Source organism: Oryx dammah, unplaced genomic scaffold (assembly GCF_014754425.2).
Source record: "Oryx dammah isolate SB20612 unplaced genomic scaffold, SCBI_Odam_1.1 HiC_scaffold_8, whole genome shotgun sequence".
NCBI lineage: Eukaryota > Metazoa > Chordata > Mammalia > Artiodactyla > Bovidae > Oryx > Oryx dammah.
The window spans coordinates 37638251-37656514 of NW_024070192.1; the positions used below are offsets into that span (position 1 = coordinate 37638251).

Below are 18264 nucleotides of genomic sequence, written 5' to 3' on the forward strand. Positions count from 1 at the left end.
GATGTTTAATTGCATTTGTGTTAATTTAAATCGCCACATGTGGCTACTGGCTACCATATTGGATGGCATAGGCTAGCCCCACCCCTTGCCCTCAGGCCCTTGGCCTTCTGCCCTCTTCCCTAGCAAACAGCTGTGTCTCGGATTTTACAAAACAGGAACTTTCCCTCTTCTTCCCTCCCTTCCTTCTCTGGATCTGCCGGGTTTTGCACCTCCTGTCTCCTTCCCTCCTGAGCGAGCAGAGGATTCCTTCTTGATTTCCAAACCTCACCCAGACTGGAGACCTTCCACTAGAGGCTGTCTCTCCTCTCTCTCCCACTCCTGCGTCTGCTCCCCTCTTCCACCTCCTTCTTGCCCTGCTTCTCCACCCTGCTACCTTCTCACCCTTCTGTTTCCCTGCTGCTCAGCCCGCCCTCCCTTCACTGCCAACACCATTCCGGAAAGACCAGTCTACACGTATTCCCTCTGCATCCCCCCCTCTACAATTGGCCTCCAGCCCCTACCACCTTTCTAGATGCCCTTGCCAAGGTTACCAGCAGTGCCCTTGTTGCCACATCCAAGCGGACACTTCAGCCCATATCCTGCTTGGCCTGTCAGTCTCTGACACTGTTGGCCAAGCCCTGCTTTGTTGAAAGATTTCCTTTCAGCAACTCCTAGGTCCCACCCTCCCCTGATTTTCCTAGCCAGCCTGGTATATAGGGAAAAGATAGTTCTGAATTGCAGTTCTGCCCCTATATGTCCTTGGGCAAGTTGCTTAACTCTTCAAGCCGCCTCTGTGAGTCAGGGATAATAATAGCCTCTACTCAGGTTGGGCTAAGATATGTAAAGTACCTAGCATGGAGCCTGGTACACAGCAGTGCTCTGCCCCTCCATCTATCCTCTCTGTCAATGGTGGAGTCAGCAAGCTGTCCCCAGATATGTAGTCTCTACAGTGATACAGCCTTTGGTTCTTGGTTGGGTATGTGGCTGCCTAGAAGCTGCATTTCTCAGCCACCACTTGCAACTGGCTCTGGTCATGTGACTAAGTTATAGCTAATTGGATGTTTATAGAAGTGTCCTGTGACACCTTCTGGGAACTGTCATTAAAAGAAAGCTGGTAGATCCTTTGCCCTCTTCTTTATCTTTGTGTCTATCTCACTGCCTGGAATACGTATGTGATGGTTGGAACTCTAGCCATCACCTTGAATCATGAGGACAAGAGTCAAATCCAGAGGTTGCTGGAGCAGTGAGTAGAAAGAGTCACATCTGGGAGGTCTTTGTGGAGCAGAGCTAGACCAGAACTGTTGCCCCCAAACTAGGTTCATCTTGTAGTGGGTGTCCAGCGAAAAGACACAACCAAGCCCAAGAGTGGGAGAAGGAAGGATTTACTACTTGTAGCAAGTAAGGAGAACACTGGGGATCTTTCTCTGTAACAGTGTCTCTTGGAAGAGCAAAACTGGGGAAGTTTCAAGCTTAGGGCACATGCTTATTATTCATGAAGAGGCTTGGGGAGTTTCCGCATCATAGAACTGGGGCAAAGGTTGACAGGAGGGTCAGAAAAGCTCAAGGTCATCCCTTAGGTTGATCTAGCGGTTGAAGGGGGTTTCAATTCTGCAAAACAGCTCAAGAAAGTGCTTCAGGCTAATCTTTACCATTGAAACGGAACTGGGGAGTCTTTACAACTGATGTATCTATCATCTTTGCTGCTGCTACTTCTTTGCCTGACAACAGTTGTTTGATCCTGCATTCTTTTGTTCCTTTACAATCATTAATTACTGGGACCTGTTCATTCATTACGGAGACCTGTTCAAAGACAAGCATTGTGGCCAGGCTTGGATCACAAAAGCGGCTTAGGGCACAAAGGACTTCTCTTATGCCAAAATGCTACATTTGGTTCTTTTTCTCTGGGACTCCTTACTTTATCTGCTTACAATACCAACTCAGGACTGTTTACCCTGAGGCTCTTATGTGGAATTTCTGTTACATAAGTCAGAACTGATTCTGCCTACTGCAGAGATTTTTGGGCTTCCCTGGTGGCTCAAATGGTAAAGAATCTGCCTGCAGTGCAGGAGACCTGGGTTCGATCTCTGGGTTGGGAAGATCCCCTGGAGAAGGAAATGGCAACCCACTCCAGTATTCTTGCCTGGAGAATTCTATGGACAGAGGAGCCTGGTGGGCTACAGTCCATGGGGTCATAAAGAGTCGGACATGACTGAGCATCTAACACGATACTACTACAGAGATTTTTTTCCCCCTAAAACTGTCTGTCCTCAGCCCCTGTGTATTTTCTCTGAGTTATCTCACCCTTTCCCATGGGTCTACTATGGGATCTTCCTGATAACTCCTCAAAACATCTCACTGGCCCAGCTCTCTTCCCTGAACTCCAACCCCACACATCTGATCCCTTGATTGCCATATAAAATTAATTATTCACTCAACAAACATCTTTCATGCAATGTGTCAAGCTGTGTGCTGGATGAGTCAGGCACAGTCCTGCCCTCAAGGAGCTCACAGTTCAGAGAAGGGAACAGGCAAGTAAACAGATGGGGTAAACTTCCAAGGAACTCCCTAAGGAGGGTTGCTAACCCATGCTGTGCAGTGAGGTCATAGGGAAGGGTTGCTGGTAGAAGGAGCATTGAATCAAGCCCTGAAAGGAGTAGAGCTGGTGGTTAGGACTGATGTCATGGAGAGCCTGATTAGATCTATTCCCAGGGTACTGCTGAGCCATGGGAGATTCCTAAGCAGGAGCTGACCAGTTGGACTTGTGTTTCTGAAATATTGTTCTGGACACCAGGTGGAGAAAAGCCAAGTGGGTGAGGGTGGGGGGGGAGGGCGATGAGGTTGCTTGGGGCTGGGAGTCCCAAGAGGAGGCGGCTATAGCAATTCGGGTGCAAGAAGACTGTGATCTGAGATAATGGAGGGACAGAGAAGTAGAAACAAGTGGCTGGATTCCAGGAATATTTAAGAAGTAAGTCGGGCAGGGCTTGGTGATCTACTGGTTGGAACAGGAAAGGGGTCGGCTATCCAGACTCCCAGGTTTCTGGCTCCAGATTGAGACAGGGACGCAAGAGGCTAGGTTTGCGGGTGTGATATGGGGCTCGGACAAGTGGTGGAGTGAGGTGCCAGAGGGTATAAAAGTACAGAACGTAACTGAACCAATAATTGATGAACTCGCCAGGGAAGAGGTGGGCGGTATACCTCGAGGGTCAAGACCTCCTGCCCCAGCTAGGCTATTCCTGTTGCCTGCTCATAGGTCCCTTCCCCAAGTGAGAACTCGATTCTGACCCCAGCATTCTGTTAGAACCGCTTCCCTTCTCCCCAACACCCCACGCGGCAGAAGGATAAACTCCAGAGTCTATCATTCAAGGCCTTTCTCCCTGGCCCTAGGCCTGGGCCCCATCCAGTGGCTGATCTCGCTTCGCCCCTCCCCTAATACACACTGCGCCTCATCCCCGCCCCCGAGGGCGGGGGGTGCGCTCTTGCCCCTGCCAGGCCGAGATGGCTGGGGGAACAAAGGGTAGGGAAGCACCCGTACTCTCCAGGCCCCGCTAAGGGGCGCGGGGCACGTCCTAGAAGGATTTCGGGGGACCCCAGGTACCCTGGAGCCGGGCGATGGGGGCGTGACGAGGCCGGTCCCGCCGCAGGGGGAGGTGACGCTCCGGAGCCACCACCCGCCGCGGCCCCTCCCCTCCGGGAGCCGGGCGAGAGTCCTGGACTCTGATTGGGCGACGCCGGAGGGGGGCCGCGCGGCTCCACCAATGACCGCTCGCCGGGCGCGGCAGCTGGCGGAGGAGCGAGCGCAGCCTTGGAGCCGCGGCGCCGCGGGTCTGAGCTCGGTGATCTCGGCCCTGGGAAGGCGGGCGGGGCGGGGTGCGCGCCGCGGGAGCGAGCCTGGCGGCCCGCAGGGCCGCGGAGACTGTTGTTGGGCGCTGAGGTAGGGGTCGGCTTGGGGGATGGGGGGGGGCAAAGGGGGGGGGTAGCGGGAGGCGGGAGACTGACGCCTGATCCTCTGCCCGGAGCCTGTAGGGTAAAGGGATGGTCTGGGAGGTTGCGAAGACAGCCCATACCTAGTCCATGCGGGGATCCTCCCCCTTCGGTCTGCGGAGCCCAGTCTTTGGGGTGCCTCCCGGAGCCTGCATCTGTCTGCGCTGGCACCCGGGACCCGGGACCGCATCTCCGAGGGCGCTCCGCCGTCTGCGTCCCTTGCCTAGCTCTGATCTGCGGGACCGCGTCCACACCCAGCGCACTACCCCCTCCCCTGCTCTTGGTGGGAGGCCGTGCCTATGAGGAGTGGGCCCAGACCGGGGCACCCACGTGTGGATCTGCGCGGAGCGCTCCGCCCACACGGCCCTCCCCCGAGTCTTCCTGCGGGAGCTGGGGTTGGAGGATGAATGGGACAGATGCAACGCTCTCGTGGCTTCTGCTGTGCTGCGCAGTCCTCTTGGCTGGGGCGGGGGCGGAGGGGGGCGGCGGAGGTGGAGGCTGCGGTGGCTGCGGCCTGACAGGCGCAGAACTGGTAGCTCGGAGGGTGCACACGTGCTCGGGGACCTGTGTGTGGTGTTTGGAGGCGGGTGTGCGTGTGTCACGTGGGCATAGGAGTGTGCCTGTGTGTGTGAGGGGGGTGCATTTACTGGATGGAGTGGTGTGTGAGGGCGGGTCACGCGGACATGGGCGTGCGGCTGCTCCGGGAGTGGTGTGTGTATGTGTGTCTTCGGGGTACAGGAGTAGAGAAGGTTATGTCCCAGGTCACAGGACTATGTGTCGGTGGGCACATATGGGGTTTCTATCCGCCACGGGGGCGGGGAGTCTGCAGGAGCAAACGGCTTGTGTCCTTGAGGATGCACTGGTCGCCCCCACATCCCTCACTTTTCCCTCTAGAGCACACAGATGGAGCACCCACCGAGTGCCAGACTGTATCCTAGGCCCACAGACTTTGGGGACCCCTGCCTCTTCCTTGGCCTGTTACCCCTAGTCCCCACAGAGGGCAGAGGGATCTTTTTTTTTAGATCACATCCAACGCAGTCACTCCCCTACTCAGACCCTTCCTCTGGCTTTCGAGATTTCCTGGTCTCTGTCCAGAAAGACCCCCAAGGCCAAGCCCTGAGTCCCAGCCAGGAAGTGGCTCTCTGTCATGCACAGTGTGACCTTCCATCGCCTCCTCTGAAACACTTACTCAGCGATCAGGAGCTTAAATGTCACCTCCTCCAGGAAGCCATCCCTGAGACCAGGCACAGTGAATGATTGCGCCTTCTCATCAAGGTGGAACTCAGCTTGCCATCAGGTACCTCTCACACACGGACACCACACTCCAAGGGCATCGGCCTCCTTGCTGTTCCTCAGATAGCATGATCACCGTCTTATCTGGCCGTATTGGGTCTTAGTTCTGACACATGGAATCTTTGTTTGAGTCATGTGGGATCTTTCGTTGTAGGATCTTCGGCTCATGGACTCTGTTTGTGGTACGTGGTCTTAGTTGCTCAGCGGCATGTGGGATCTTGGTTCCCTGACCAGGGATGGAACCCATGTCCCCTGCATTGCAAGGTGCATTCTTAACCACTGGACCACCAGGGAAGTCCCTGGGCCTTACTCTTGATTCCCCTCAGACGATTGTAATTTTTTTCTCCACAGCAGGTACCGCTTGACATGCCATCTATTAATTCCCAGCTTTCTTGTTTGTTGCTTCTTGTCCCTCTAGAAATTAAACTTCACTGAAGCAGGGACTCTGTCTTTTTGGTTTGTTGCTTTATCTCCTGGCACCTAGCTCCGTGCCTGGGCACATTCAGCAAGTGCGCAATTGAGGTTTTTTTCACGTGAATGAATGGCTCTGGTTTCCCTGGCTGCTTCCCAGCCTCTGAGCCCCAGTTTCCTCGCTGCTCAGAGCGAGGTCTCCTGATCTTCTGTCCTTCAGATTCCAAGATCCTGGAAGGCCAGGTCTGGAAGAACTGAGACCAAATTAACTTGAATGTTAGCAATATTCCCTCTAGGAAGTGGTATGGAGGATGGGGTGGGGTGAGATTGAGATGTGAGCCTGGGGGTGGGTGGCAGGTATGGAGGAAATAGTGGGGAAGGAAAGTGGAGGGCTGGATCTGGACTTTTTAAGGAGTTAAGTTTGGTGACCTCACCCAGCTGTGGGGAGATCAGGGAGATGTCTGAATTGTCCTCCAGCAGCCAAGGAGAGGGAGGTGTGTTCCTGGCAGAAGGCACAGCCTGTCCGAAGGGCTGGCAGCACAAGAGAGTCTGCAGTTTGAGACTTGCGGCCAGAATGGAGAGTAAGTGGGGTAAGGTTCGGGGGTTAAGGATGGGCAAAAGGGAAACAATGGGTGATAAGGAGGGCTGCCGGGCTTCTGGCCTGGGAGAACTGGGAGGACAGTGGCACTCATCTCTGTGATGGGGACAGAGGAGGAAGAGCAGACTCGAGGGAAATGCTGAGCTGAATTGGAACGGAGCTGCCGGGGAGCACCAAGGGGAGGAGGCAGCTGGCTGGAAGGAGTTGGGCTGGAGGCGTGGACCTGGTTTGGAGGATGACGGGGGGCAGAGAGAGGAGGGAGGGCCTGGAGGACATCAGCAGGAGGCGCTGAGGATGTGCTGAGGGCTGCTGGGCTGAATTAGGCGCAGATCCTACCTCAGTGGCTGGGGCCTCCCTGGGGATGGTGGGAGGGGGCGTTGTCACAGCAGGCATCCTCCAGCATGACTTGGCACCAGACGCCTGGGCCTCCCCCGAGGGGACTGAGTCATCCCAGGCGGAGGCGGGAGCCGAGGAGGCCACCCGTTGCCAGGGCCATCCAGACACTTGTCAGGAGCATAAACACAGCTCCTGTGAGGCAGCCCAGGGATACCAAGGCCACCTTCTATGTCTGGTCCCAGGGGACCACACCACCTCCTTACAGCTTTCCCTTCTGGCCTGTACCCTGGCAACCAGGGCCATGTCTTATCTTGCCTAGATGGTAGCTGGGCCCCTGCTCAACCTGGCCCTGAGATTCCCAGCAGCCTTCCAGAATTCAGGGCGAGGTCTGAAGACATTCATCCCAGGCGGGGCTGCTTGAACCAGTGTGGATGAGAGCAAGATATGCCTGCTCTGTCCTCTTCTGGGCTTCCTCTGAGGGACCAAGGTGATGAGGTTCTATCTTGAAGAGGAGACCTGGTCCTGTGTGGTCTGGAGCCAGGGTATGCATCCCCTATGTGCTGTGGGCTAAGTCCCTTCAGTCATGTCCGACTCTTTGCGACTCTATGGACTGTAGTCCGCCAGGGTCCTCTGTCCATGGCATTTCCCAGGGAAGAATAGTGGAGGGCATTGTCATTCTCTCCTCCAGGGGATCTTCCTGACCCAGGGATCAAACCCAAGTCTCTGTGTCTCCTGCATTGGCAGGCAGGAGGGCCTCCTGGGAAGCCCCCTGCTTCCCTTAGGAGCAGCCAGATACCTGGGAATGAGGTGGGGATGAGGGACATAGCCTGGAAGGAGAAGTCTGAGCTGGGTAATGTGCCAGGCCATCCTGGAGCCAGGGGTAGATATGGGGCTATACTTTGTGGGCTTTTTTGTTTGTTTTTCTTTTTTTAAGAGTAGCTTTTCTTTTTCTTTTTTTGTCTGCACTGGGTCGTTGTTGCTACATGTGAGCTTTCTCTAGTTGCAGCAAGCAGCGGCCTCTCCCTAGTCGTGTGCATGGGCTTCTCTTGTTGCAGAGCACAGGCCTGCGGGCTTCAGTAGTTGTGGTACACAGGCTTAGTTGCCTTGAGGCATGTGGCATCTTCCTGGATCAGGGATCGAACCTGTGTCCCTGCATTGGCAGGCGGATTCTCAGCCACTGGACCACCAGGGAAGTCCTTGAGGCTGCACTTTGTATGCACAACAAGGCTCTCTCTCGGTGGCTGTGAGAGACGTATCCTAGCCCCACATCACTGAAGCACAATCTGCTTCAATGTCCATAGTCTCATTCACTTCCTCCCATAGCCCTGGGAGGTGGCAGGATGGGGGCTATCTATCCTATTCACATGTGAGCATACTGAGGCTCCAAAAGTTGAATGATGTGTCCAGGGCAACATAGCCCCAGTCTGGGAGGACAGCTGGGGGTCGCGCTTCTCAGTGAGGAAGGGCCTGAGTCTGGCCATTCTCAGCTGCAGGACCAAGCTGGTCCCTAGGAGGCTCCCCATGCCTGTAGAAGTCCTTGCTCTGCCCTGGGCCTGGCTGCCAGCCTGTCTGTCCTTCTTTTTGCCCATGTGGCTCCTAGCTAGCCGCCGAGTCAGTTTCCATACAGTGTCTACAGAGGCTTCAGCTTGGGGAGGGCCTTGAGAAATGCCCTGGGTGAGCTTCCAGAGAGGGGTGGGTCCTGCCCAAGACATACAGCGCAGCCTAGCAGGCAGCCCCAGGCTGGTGGACAGGTGACTGGGTGGGAACGTGGGAAGTTCCAACTTTACTTTCTGAGATCAGGTTCCCATGGCGCCCAGCGGGTGCAGGGCCCACCCCCCTCCCCCAGTCCTGGGGCACGGGCACACAAAGACCTCAAGACACACAATGCGCATGAACATGCTTAACCACTGAATGGAGACCACAGCCATAGATTTTTGTTTCCGGGCAGATGGGCTCCTGTGTGCAGAACCCTCTCCCCCGGCACACACTGTCACCCAGAGCTGACAGCCCCGCTCGCCCATATTCTCTCACTTGACACACACCCTCACACACGGGGTGCCAGGCCCTGTCGCCTGGACACAGGCAGGAACCTGGGGCCTTCCCGGGGCACCTCCTGCATAGCTGTGCTTAGTCACCTGAATCTGATCCAGGCAAGAGGGAGTGTGGAGGGCCTGACGTCAGCCCTCACAGCTGCCTCTGCCGCCCGCGCCTCCATCTGGGCCACCGCGTGTCCCAGGCAATCACAACAACACCAAAGCAACAACTCAGTTTTACGGGGCTCCGTTAGGGGCAGGCCCGGTTCTGAGCCTCGTAAGGGCGTTCCTTCCTTTACTCCTCCCAGCCACCTGGGCAGTGATACTGCTGCTCACCCCATTCTGCAGATGGGGAAAACCCAGGCACAGAGGTCAGTCACCTGCCCGTGGATGGGCACGCCGCCAGGAAGGAGTGTTGGCCTGGCAGCCTGGCTTCAGAGCCTGGGTCCTAAACCAGGGAACAGGGCCCCAAAGTGGAGCAGGAAGGGTCTGCCCTGACCTGAGGTGTGACCCCAGACTCACCCCTGTCCCTTGCGAGGCTCTACTTTCCTCATCTGAGAAAAAAAGGTTGACAGTCTCAGGGAAAGTCATCTGCAAATTTGTTGGGCTCGGCAGCCTGTGGCCTCTGCCTGTGATGGTTCTCAGGCCCCTGGGTTCCTGCTGGGGACCAGAGGACAAGCGTTCCAGACACTGCCATCCGTTCCCTGCAGTGGGCTGGGGTCTTCAGCTCCTTGGGGTTCCCTCTCTCCTCTCTGCTTTCCCATCTGTGTAATGAGGCCAGGACTGTAATGATCACTATGGCAAATATTTATTGAACTCCTACGATGCCTCAGGTACCGCTGCAGAGGCTAATGGTCTTATGGGGACGAGGCAGACAAGAACCCTAATCTGTGGAGTTTATGTGGGAGAAAAAGAACCTACAGAGTGAGGGGGAAGGGTGGCAGGGTGGGCCAGGCTTGGAGGGTTCCTTTTAGCCCTGGCTTCTTCCGTCTTGCAACCATCTGGTTCCTAAAGCCTTTCTGATGCTCTAATCCCATTCCATCTCCTCCAGGAAGGCCTCCATGATGCGCCAGCCCTACTTACTTCCTCACCTACTTCAGAGAAGCCTTCCCAATGTTTTAGTCTATTTGCCGCTCTAACCTCCTCCAGGGCGGCCTCCACGATGCTCACATTGCCTTCACTCCTTTAGGTCCAGCGTCCATATCTTTTCCTGTTGCCAGTCTAGATTCCTTTCCCCCTTCCTTTCTGCATGCCAACATCAGCTCCACCAGGCTACCACTCATTCAATACTTTGGGTGTCAGACACAGGGGGTCTGGACCATGCCCTTACCCACAATCCATTTCCAAGTCTTGTTGTAGGCTTGGGAATCTGGGAAGGTCCTGTGTCTGTAGTACAGATGGGAAGACTGAGGGTCAGAGCTGGGAAGGAGCTGCCCTGGGTAGGTTGGCAGGCAGGACTGGAACCCAGCCCAGGCTCCTCCGTAGCCAGTGGACTCCAGCGAGCCCAGCCTCCTTGACATCTGTCAAAGTAAGGTGATGGGGGAATAAGGAGAGAGGTAAGGACCATGTTCTCGAAACTGTTTTGTGGTGACAGTGCAAGTTACCACCAGACAGGAAGGGCAGAGGGTCAGGAGTCCACTTACTTCCTTTTCCGGAGAAGATACTGAGTCTCAGGAAGGGGGAGGGGCACTGAGTCGGGTGGGGCCTGTGCTCAGCCCTAGGCAGAAATGGAGCCCCAGCCTGCGTATCCGGGTTCAGCCCTGGGTCAGGGTTCAGCCCAGGGATGTGGTTGAATGTGAGGGCTGGGACTGGACCCTGGAGGTTGGTTTGGTGTTCAAGCTGGAGAGGTCTGGGGCCTTGCTGGGGGCTCAGACTGCAGTAGGACTAGGGTGCAAGGCCAGGCCAGGGAAGCATCTCAACCTGAACAGATGAGGTGAGCATTTTGGCCACATGAATAAACTGGAAGGGAAAACCAGGAGAAATAAGTGCAGTGAAGTTTCTCTTCACTGTCATCAGAGCAGTAGCCCCCTCCTCTAATGGAGCCTGTCCTGGGCTGCAGGCTCTGCTGGGGCAGGGAAGGCAGTGATGGGAGACGTGCCCTGTGGCCCTAGAGAGGCCTCCCTGGAGAAGGTGCCAGGGTGGGAGAGGCTGGATCCCCAGGGAAGTCTTGGAAGCAGCGACAGGGGAGGAGAGGGGGCCCTGAAGCATCAGGAGCTCAGCGCAGCTTCAGGCAGCGCAGCGGTGGCGGCGGCGGCGGCAGCAGCCTTGGAATGCTCTGCTGTCAAGGGGTGGAGCTGTGAGTCACTGGGCCGTCTGCTGGATGGGGGCCCGAGCTGACCCTGGGTTCTGTTCCTGCCAGTGCCGCGAGGCCTCCAGTTCTGCCCATGTCTGTCTGTTCTGACTCCAGAATATCAAATTCTCCCTGCTTCTCTGTGAAGCCAGCAAGGGTAATGTGCCTGTTTTACAGATGGGAATACTGAGGTCTAGAGGGCTGGTGTGCAGCAGAGCCAGATGAGTTCCTGGAATCCCTTTAAAAAAAAAATCTGTATGTATTTTTGGCTGTGCTGGGTCTTCATTGCTGCGCCGGCTATTGTCCAGTGGCAGCACGCAGGCTTCTCATTGTGGTGGCTTTTCTTGTTGTAGAGCACGGGCTCTAGGGCCCTGAGTTTCAGTAGTTGTGGCACGTGGGCTCAATAGTAGTGTTCCTGGGTTCTAGAGCTCAGGCTCAACTTCAGTAGTTATGGCGCATGGGCTTAGTTGCTCCACGGTATGTGGGATCCTCCCAGATCAGGAATCGAACCCGTGTCTCCTGCATTGGCAGGCGGATTCTTTTCCACTGAGCCATCAGGGAAGCCCCCTGGCATTCCTTTAGTGAGGAAGGAGACCTCAGTTTGGATGCTGGCGACCCAGGCAGAGGGAACAAGCAGGGCAAAAGGCATGGAGGTGGGACTCATAATTTGTGGCTACGGTGGGGATAGGGCCTGGGAATCTGACCTCCTTGCTCGGTGGCCAGGACTGGAACCTTCTCTGCCCTCTTTTCTCAGGTTCCCCATAAAGCTGCACTGAGGACCCCCTTGACTGTGGCAATGGAGGGGGGCCCGGCGGTCTGCTGCCAGGACCCTCGAGCTGAGTTGGTGGAGCGAGTGGCAGCCATTGATGTGACCCACTTGGAGGAGACGGATGGCAGCCCGGAGCCTCCCAGGAACTGTGTGGACCCTCCGTCACGGGCCAGAGCAGCCTCTGTGATCCCTAGCGGTCCTTCAAGACACCCTGCAGTCCGGCCCAGCCTCTCGACAAGGAAGTTCTCCCTGCAGGAGCGGCCATCGGGGAGCTGCCTGCAGGCCCAGGCTGGGCCTTACGCCACAGGGCCTGCCAGTCACATCTCCCCGCGGGCCTGGCGCAGGCCCACCATTGAGTCCCACCGCGTGGCCATCTCGGACGCAGAGGTTGGTGGAGCAGAGCTAGGGGGTGCCCATGAGCTTCTCAGCAGTCCTCAGTGAAGACCCTTTGCTGTTCCTACCCCTGCCACACAGCTGTCCAGACGTTGGTTTGCATACCCCCGGAGCTGAGAAACTCACTACCTCTCTATGTGGCCTCTTCCCACCCAGGGGAGCTCCACCTGAGCCGGTTGCTGCCTCCTATAAGCCCACCATTCCCACTCCCAGTCTAAGCCTAGGAAATAGATCCCTCCCTTATTCCCCAAGAAGTCCCTTTAGAGATTTGAAGATAGACAGTGTGTTCTCCTGTCCCCCAAGTCTTCCCCAGCTCGAGTCCCCCACTTTTAATCTGACTTCATAGAGTCTGCTGTGACTCAGAAACTGCCAGCATGCTACCAGCCTCTGGGCTCCCACTGGCTCTGTCTTTGCCTCTTAGATCTAAAGTGAACCTAAGTACCAAGCAATCTACAGATTTTAGAGGCTGAGGTTTTTATGCCAGAGCCAGGGCTCTGGTCTCCTGTCCCAAGGTTGTCCTCATTTTTCTTGTCTACATAGTCACCTCATTCAGCTTCTTCTAGAAATACTTGCTCGTGGGTTTCTTACATCAGGGTCTCCCAGCCCCCAGTATCCAGGTGGAAATTAGGGCATTTTTCCACTGCTTCTCAGGGAGCAAAGCATAAGCAAGGTTCACCATTCACATTTTCAAACGTTATCCAAGTCTTCTTGTCGCTTTCAGTATTACTTTTGGTGTTGGCACTACCTCACTTCCCCATCTAAACTTGAAATGTTGACGAGGCCCAGGGCTGGCGGGGAGGGGCCTGGGGCCAGGATTGGGCCCTGGAAGTGCACGTGGAGCGCTGCTTCTGGATCAGGCTCTACCTGATGGCCCCTCTCTTTTCCCCACCAGGACTGCGTACAGCTGAACCAGTACAAGCTGCAGAGTGAGATTGGCAAGGTAGGCCTGGGGGCAGGCCAAGAGCAGGGGGAGCTTGTCTTGGGGGTTTGCGGAGCCAGCCTGTCTGGATCCTCCACAATCACCTCTCCTCTTCTGGGAATGTGAGGCTGAGCCAAGAAGGTCCTACCCTAGATGTGAGGGAAGTTTTGTCCTCTGCAGGGGATGGGAGATAATTCTTGATTCCTGACTCCCTGGAGTTTTATACGTTTATTTATGTATTGGCTGTCCTGGGTCTTCCTTGCTGCATAGGCTTTCTCTAGTCGCGTTGAGCAGGGGCTACTCTTTGTTGCAGGGTGTGGGTTTCTCGCTGCGGCAGCTTTTTTTGATGTCAATCATGGATCTAGGCTCGCGGGCTTCAGTAGCTGTGGCTTGCAGGCGCCAGAGTGTGGGCGCAGTAGTTGCAGTGCATGGGCTTCGTGGCCCCATGGCATGTGAAATCTTCCTAGACCAAGGATCGAACCCTTGTCCCTTGCACTGGCAGGTAGATTCTTAACCACTGAACCACTGGGGAAGTTCTCCCCAGAGTTTGATGGAGGGGACTGGGGAAGGCATAGAGCTGTGCTGAGCCCAGCAGGGGCAGTGACCAGGGCATGGAGCCCTCTCCTTGCCTACCTGAAATTTATGCCCACTGGAGGCCAGGGTGGAGATGGGATGTGGGAGGAGATGGGGGGCAGGGGCAGTTCAGGCTCCCCATCTCCTCTCCCCCTAGTCCTGGGGTAGGCTGCCCTGTCCAGCAGGGGCTGACCTATGCCTCTTTGCAGGGTGCCTATGGCGTGGTGAGGCTGGCCTACAACGAAAGTGAAGACAGGCACTATGTAAGTCTGGGGAAGGAGGGAGGTGTCGCCTACACTGGGCCCTGGAAGACTTGGGGGTGGGCAGAAGCTGTGCCAAGACGGTGGACAAGGCTGCCTGTGAAGGGAGTAATCTCCCTGTCCCTAGCGGAATGCAAAGGGAATGAGCTTCTTGACCCTCGGAATATGCAAGCAGAGGCTGGATGCCTCCGAGGGGAGAGCTCCAGAAAGGGTTGTTATGGGAAACAGGGGTAAGGCCTACGGTTCAGTCATGGCCACCTCCTAACTCAGTGTAACTGCAGCCAGTCCACACGCTCAGTGCCACGTGCCCATGAGCCTTTCTGGACCTCAGTTCACATGTAACCAGCCTGTTCTAGTTCCTGGTGGCTCCACGTAAGTAACATCTCTGCCCCTCCCTCCTCAGGCCATGAAAGTTCTTTCCAAGAAGAAGTTACTGAAGCAGTACGGCTTCCCACGTGCGTATCTGTCTGGTCCTGTGCATGGGAGCTCCTGGCTTGGGGGCGGAGGAGGAGGAGACCTCGGAGGCTAGTTTCGTTAGGACTGGGGGTGGACAAGCAGAGAGTGAGCAAAGGCCTGGTGGCGGGACTGTGCTTGGTGGGTTGAGGCCAAGGCCAAGGTCTTGCAAGATTCTTGCTTGAGGCTGGTTGCAGGGCTGTGGTGAGGCCCAGCCTCCGGTGACAGGCTGGACTCCTGTTCTGGGTCACAGGTCGGCCTCCCCCCAGAGGGTCCCAGGCTGCCCAGGGAGGCCCAGCCAAGCAGCTGCTGCCCCTGGAGCGGGTGTACCAGGAGATTGCCATTCTGAAGAAGCTGGACCACGTGAATGTGGTCAAGCTGATCGAGGTAGGTAGTGAGCCGGTGAGGCCTATGGAGTAGCCCTTGGTGCAGGGGGCACCTGGCATAGACCCAGGGATTTTGCCAAGGGGCGTGTGCCAAGGGCAGGGCCAGAACTGGGATAGGGTTGGCCAGGAGGCTTCTGGGGTCAGGTGAGGCTGCTCTGGAATGTTCTCAGGTTCTCATGGAGGGGGACGAGCTGCTCCAGAGGTAAGAAGTAAGCCCCATGGCAGAAGGGGAGAGGGACAGGGCGCCGTGTGGTGGACCAGGGTCAGGGGCCAGTGGTTTCTGAGGCCCATGAGCCTTGTGCTGGCACACTTCCTGCTCCATCATCTGGGGTGGTTGCAGAGCACACGGTGGGTCCTGGGGCTGGCAAGCACCCCTATCCCAAGCCTCCCCAAGTCCCACCCTCGTGTTTGCTCCTTCTCACCAGGTCTTGGATGACCCAGCTGAGGACAATCTCTATTTGGGTGAGTGACCCAGCTCATCCCCAAAGTAGCTTACCCGGGTGGGTCCAAAGGCTCCCCAGGGACACACTTGACCTTCAGATGGGCCTTGTGAAATGCACTGACCTCCTGGGGACAGGGAGGAAAGACATGTTTTCAAGCCCCAGATTCTCTCCCCAGCCCTGCTGAGCCAGACTTAGGATATCCAAGTAGAGTCAACCAGTGTTCCCAAACCCCCACGGCACTGATTGGAGACAGTGGATTAGGCAGATACAAGAAGTAGGCTATGTGATGTGGGTTCCCAGGCCCTATCTGATAACTCCATGCCTCAGTTTCCTCACCTGTAAAATGGGGGTAGTAATGGTATCTACATAATAGGGTTGATGTGAGAAGTAAATGAGTTATTACATGCAAGACACATTAGCTGTTATTGTTAGTAATAGTAATACTGATGCTGTTATTTAAGTTCCTGGTGCTTGATTCAGGGTTGGGCTTAGAGGCTTTCAGGGAATGGGCCAGAAGGAACACAGGCTTAGGAGTTAGAGGCCAAGGCTTTAGCCTCCACTCCCTCTCCTACCTGCCCCTTCTCTGAGACTCAATTTCCCCTGTTAAAGGGGCTCATGAGGATGCTCCTCACTCGGCACCTAAGGTTCCAGTGAGGCAAGTTCATAGTAGACCTGTTCTCAGCCATTTATCTTCTCTGCTACCCTGGGACCCCTCTGCTGTCTCTCCCTCAAGTATGCCTGGATGCCTGCCCCCTCTCCCACCCTCCAGAAGGGGCAGGGATCTTGGCATCAGCTGTGTTTTCAGCCTGGCTGCAACTTACCTACTCTTCTTTTCCTCTCTTTTCTTTCAGTGTTTGACCTCCTGAGAAAGGGGTGAGTTCCCCATCGCGTTCAGGCAGGATAGGTCTTCCCCCTCCCCATATCCCTAATCCTAGGGTCAGCTACTCTAGTGAAAGAAAGAGGCCCAAGCTCTGTCCTTAGGGAGCTGAGGTCTGGGTTCAGGGGGTGGGGTGGGGGAAATGGGTGGGAAACGAGAGACCAAGATGGTGATTCTTTGAAGGCTGCTGGAGTCAGTGAGGCTGGAATAGTCAGGGAGGCCTCAGGAAGAGGGGGTGGATTTCCAGCCAGGCCTTGAAGAACTGGAAGAAGATTTTGATGACGGTGCGAGAGAAGAAAGGAAAAGTATAGAGATGAAACTCAACTCTCACCTGTACTCAAATCACAGAAGAGTTCTTTCCGTTTTACACGTTTTGTGAGTTATGTAGCTGGGGCTCCATTCACTCCCTTTTACAAGAGGGGAAGCTGAGGTTCAGAGAGGGTAAATGGCTTGCTCAAAGTCACACAGCGAGTCACTGATGAAATCTAGGGTTCTAACTCATGTCTGCCTTGTCTACCCTTCTCAGGGTATGTGCAGAGCAGCAGACAGGGGATAGTGGGTGCAGGGCTCGGTGGACTGGGCTCCTTAACCACTGAGGTCTTGAATACAGGCTGTGACTTGTCTCTCTGTCTGGGAGCCTCTAAAGACCAGTTCTGGGAAGAGGCAGGGGCTTTCAGCATTTTTGATCTCTGTTCCAAGTAAGAAATAAAGTTTTACATTGCCATTCATATCTGTAATTGAAACCAAAGTTTTCTAAAACAGTATATATCCTTATTACATGTGATATACTCTAGTATATAGGACTTTATTAGAAAAAAAAAGAAAAAGCGGTAGCCACCCACTAAATTGAGTTCATGCCCTTCTTGGTCCTGGACCTATAGTTTGAAAAACACAGCTGTAAATGGAATCTTTGCAACTGTCTGATTGTTGATAATTAAGTACTTAGAAGAAGACATACCGAGCCAATCAGAAGTAAGATAAACATAATTTGAAATTGTAACGATTGAAAAGGGATATTTGCATCTATGTGTATTTTCAAATTTTCTTTATATGAGAGAAAAAGCTACTATCTTGTGTTCCAGGGACCCATCGAGCTTAGAGAGCTCCTGAAAGGTCCCAGGGAGTTTGTAGGGCCCAGTGAAGGGGAACGGGCCATCTGCCTTTGCTCATCCTAATTCCAGCTAAACACCCCCCCTCCCGCGCCCCGCGCTACCGACAGGCCGGTCATGGAAGTACCCTGCGACAAGCCCTTCCCCGAGGAGCAAGCTCGCCTCTACCTGAGGGACATCATCCTGGGCCTTGAATACTGTGAGTGAGGGGCTTGCCTAACCCCCTGGGCTGGGGACCCGAGACGGGGACACGAGAAGGGCTGGAGCCCAGGCTGAGCCGCTCTGTGTCGTTCCTGTCAGTCAGTGTCAATCTGCCAATCATCTTTAGCTGGGGGCGGGTCAGTGGGCCAGTGGGCGGGGCCGAAACGTCCTGAACAGGTAGGGTAGCGGCAGATTTCACTGGGCATGCGCCAGGTACCGCATAGGTCGATGTTCTTCCTGTATCTCAAGCTTAGCCTCTCACAGGGCATCAAGAGCTGTGGGAAGGAGTTTGTGTCCAGCTGCTCGAGGAAGAGGCAGTCCTGGCATGGAACCGGTGGGTGGTAGCAGAGTAGGTTTATTGTGAGGCGCCCTAAGGTGATGGAGAGCTCAGCCTCCAGGTTGAGCATCACCTTCAGGCTCAGCATCACCTCCTCTTCAGGTGATGTTAGCTTAGCCTCTGTCTGGAATTCATTTATTCATTCATTTGTCCATTTATTGGTACCTAGTAAATGCCAGTTGGGGGCATGTAGATGTCAAAGACCCAGAAGAGATCTCAAGGATCTCGCAGCCTAGTGGGAAAGACAGGAACCTAAACAGTGCTTGCCAAGGCTGGGGAGGTACAGGAGCTGTCAGAGCACTAAGGGACCAAGGGAGGCTTCCTAGAGGAGACTACTTATGAGCAGGGTACTGAAGGATGAATAGGAGTTCAGTGGCCAGTTTGAGGCATGGTGGGAGGGTGTACCACGTGGCAGCAGCATATAGGGGAGTAGGCATGTACTATGTGAGAAGGGGGAGTTTAGTTCAGTTTGGTTGAGTCTAACCAGGGAGCTAGGGATGGGGAAAGATGATGCTGGAAGCAACTGTCCAGGCCACACCTCGAGGGCTGGGAATGTCTCTGCAAAGGACTTTCATGATTTCATCCTGTCAGCCTTGTGAGACCCAGAGGGCTTCGAGCAGGGG

At 55.1% G+C, this 18264-nt stretch overlaps 1 protein-coding gene across 1 annotated transcript in view; it reads left to right on the forward strand.

The window, feature by feature from the left end:
* Positions 1–3751: 3751 nt before the first annotated feature.
* Positions 3752–18264, forward strand: part of CAMKK1 (calcium/calmodulin dependent protein kinase kinase 1) — a 29124-nt gene continuing 14611 nt past the window's right edge. Inside the window, exons 1-9 of the mRNA XM_040243728.1 lie at positions 3752–3910; positions 11676–12077; positions 12976–13023; positions 13785–13838; positions 14239–14290; positions 14542–14675; positions 15100–15136; positions 15969–15990; positions 17214–17302. Of these exons, the coding sequence (XP_040099662.1) occupies positions 11718–12077; positions 12976–13023; positions 13785–13838; positions 14239–14290; positions 14542–14675; positions 15100–15136; positions 15969–15990; positions 17214–17302 (796 nt within the window). The 5' untranslated portion in view covers positions 3752–3910; positions 11676–11717. The remainder of the gene's footprint in view (positions 3911–11675; positions 12078–12975; positions 13024–13784; positions 13839–14238; positions 14291–14541; positions 14676–15099; positions 15137–15968; positions 15991–17213; positions 17303–18264) is intronic.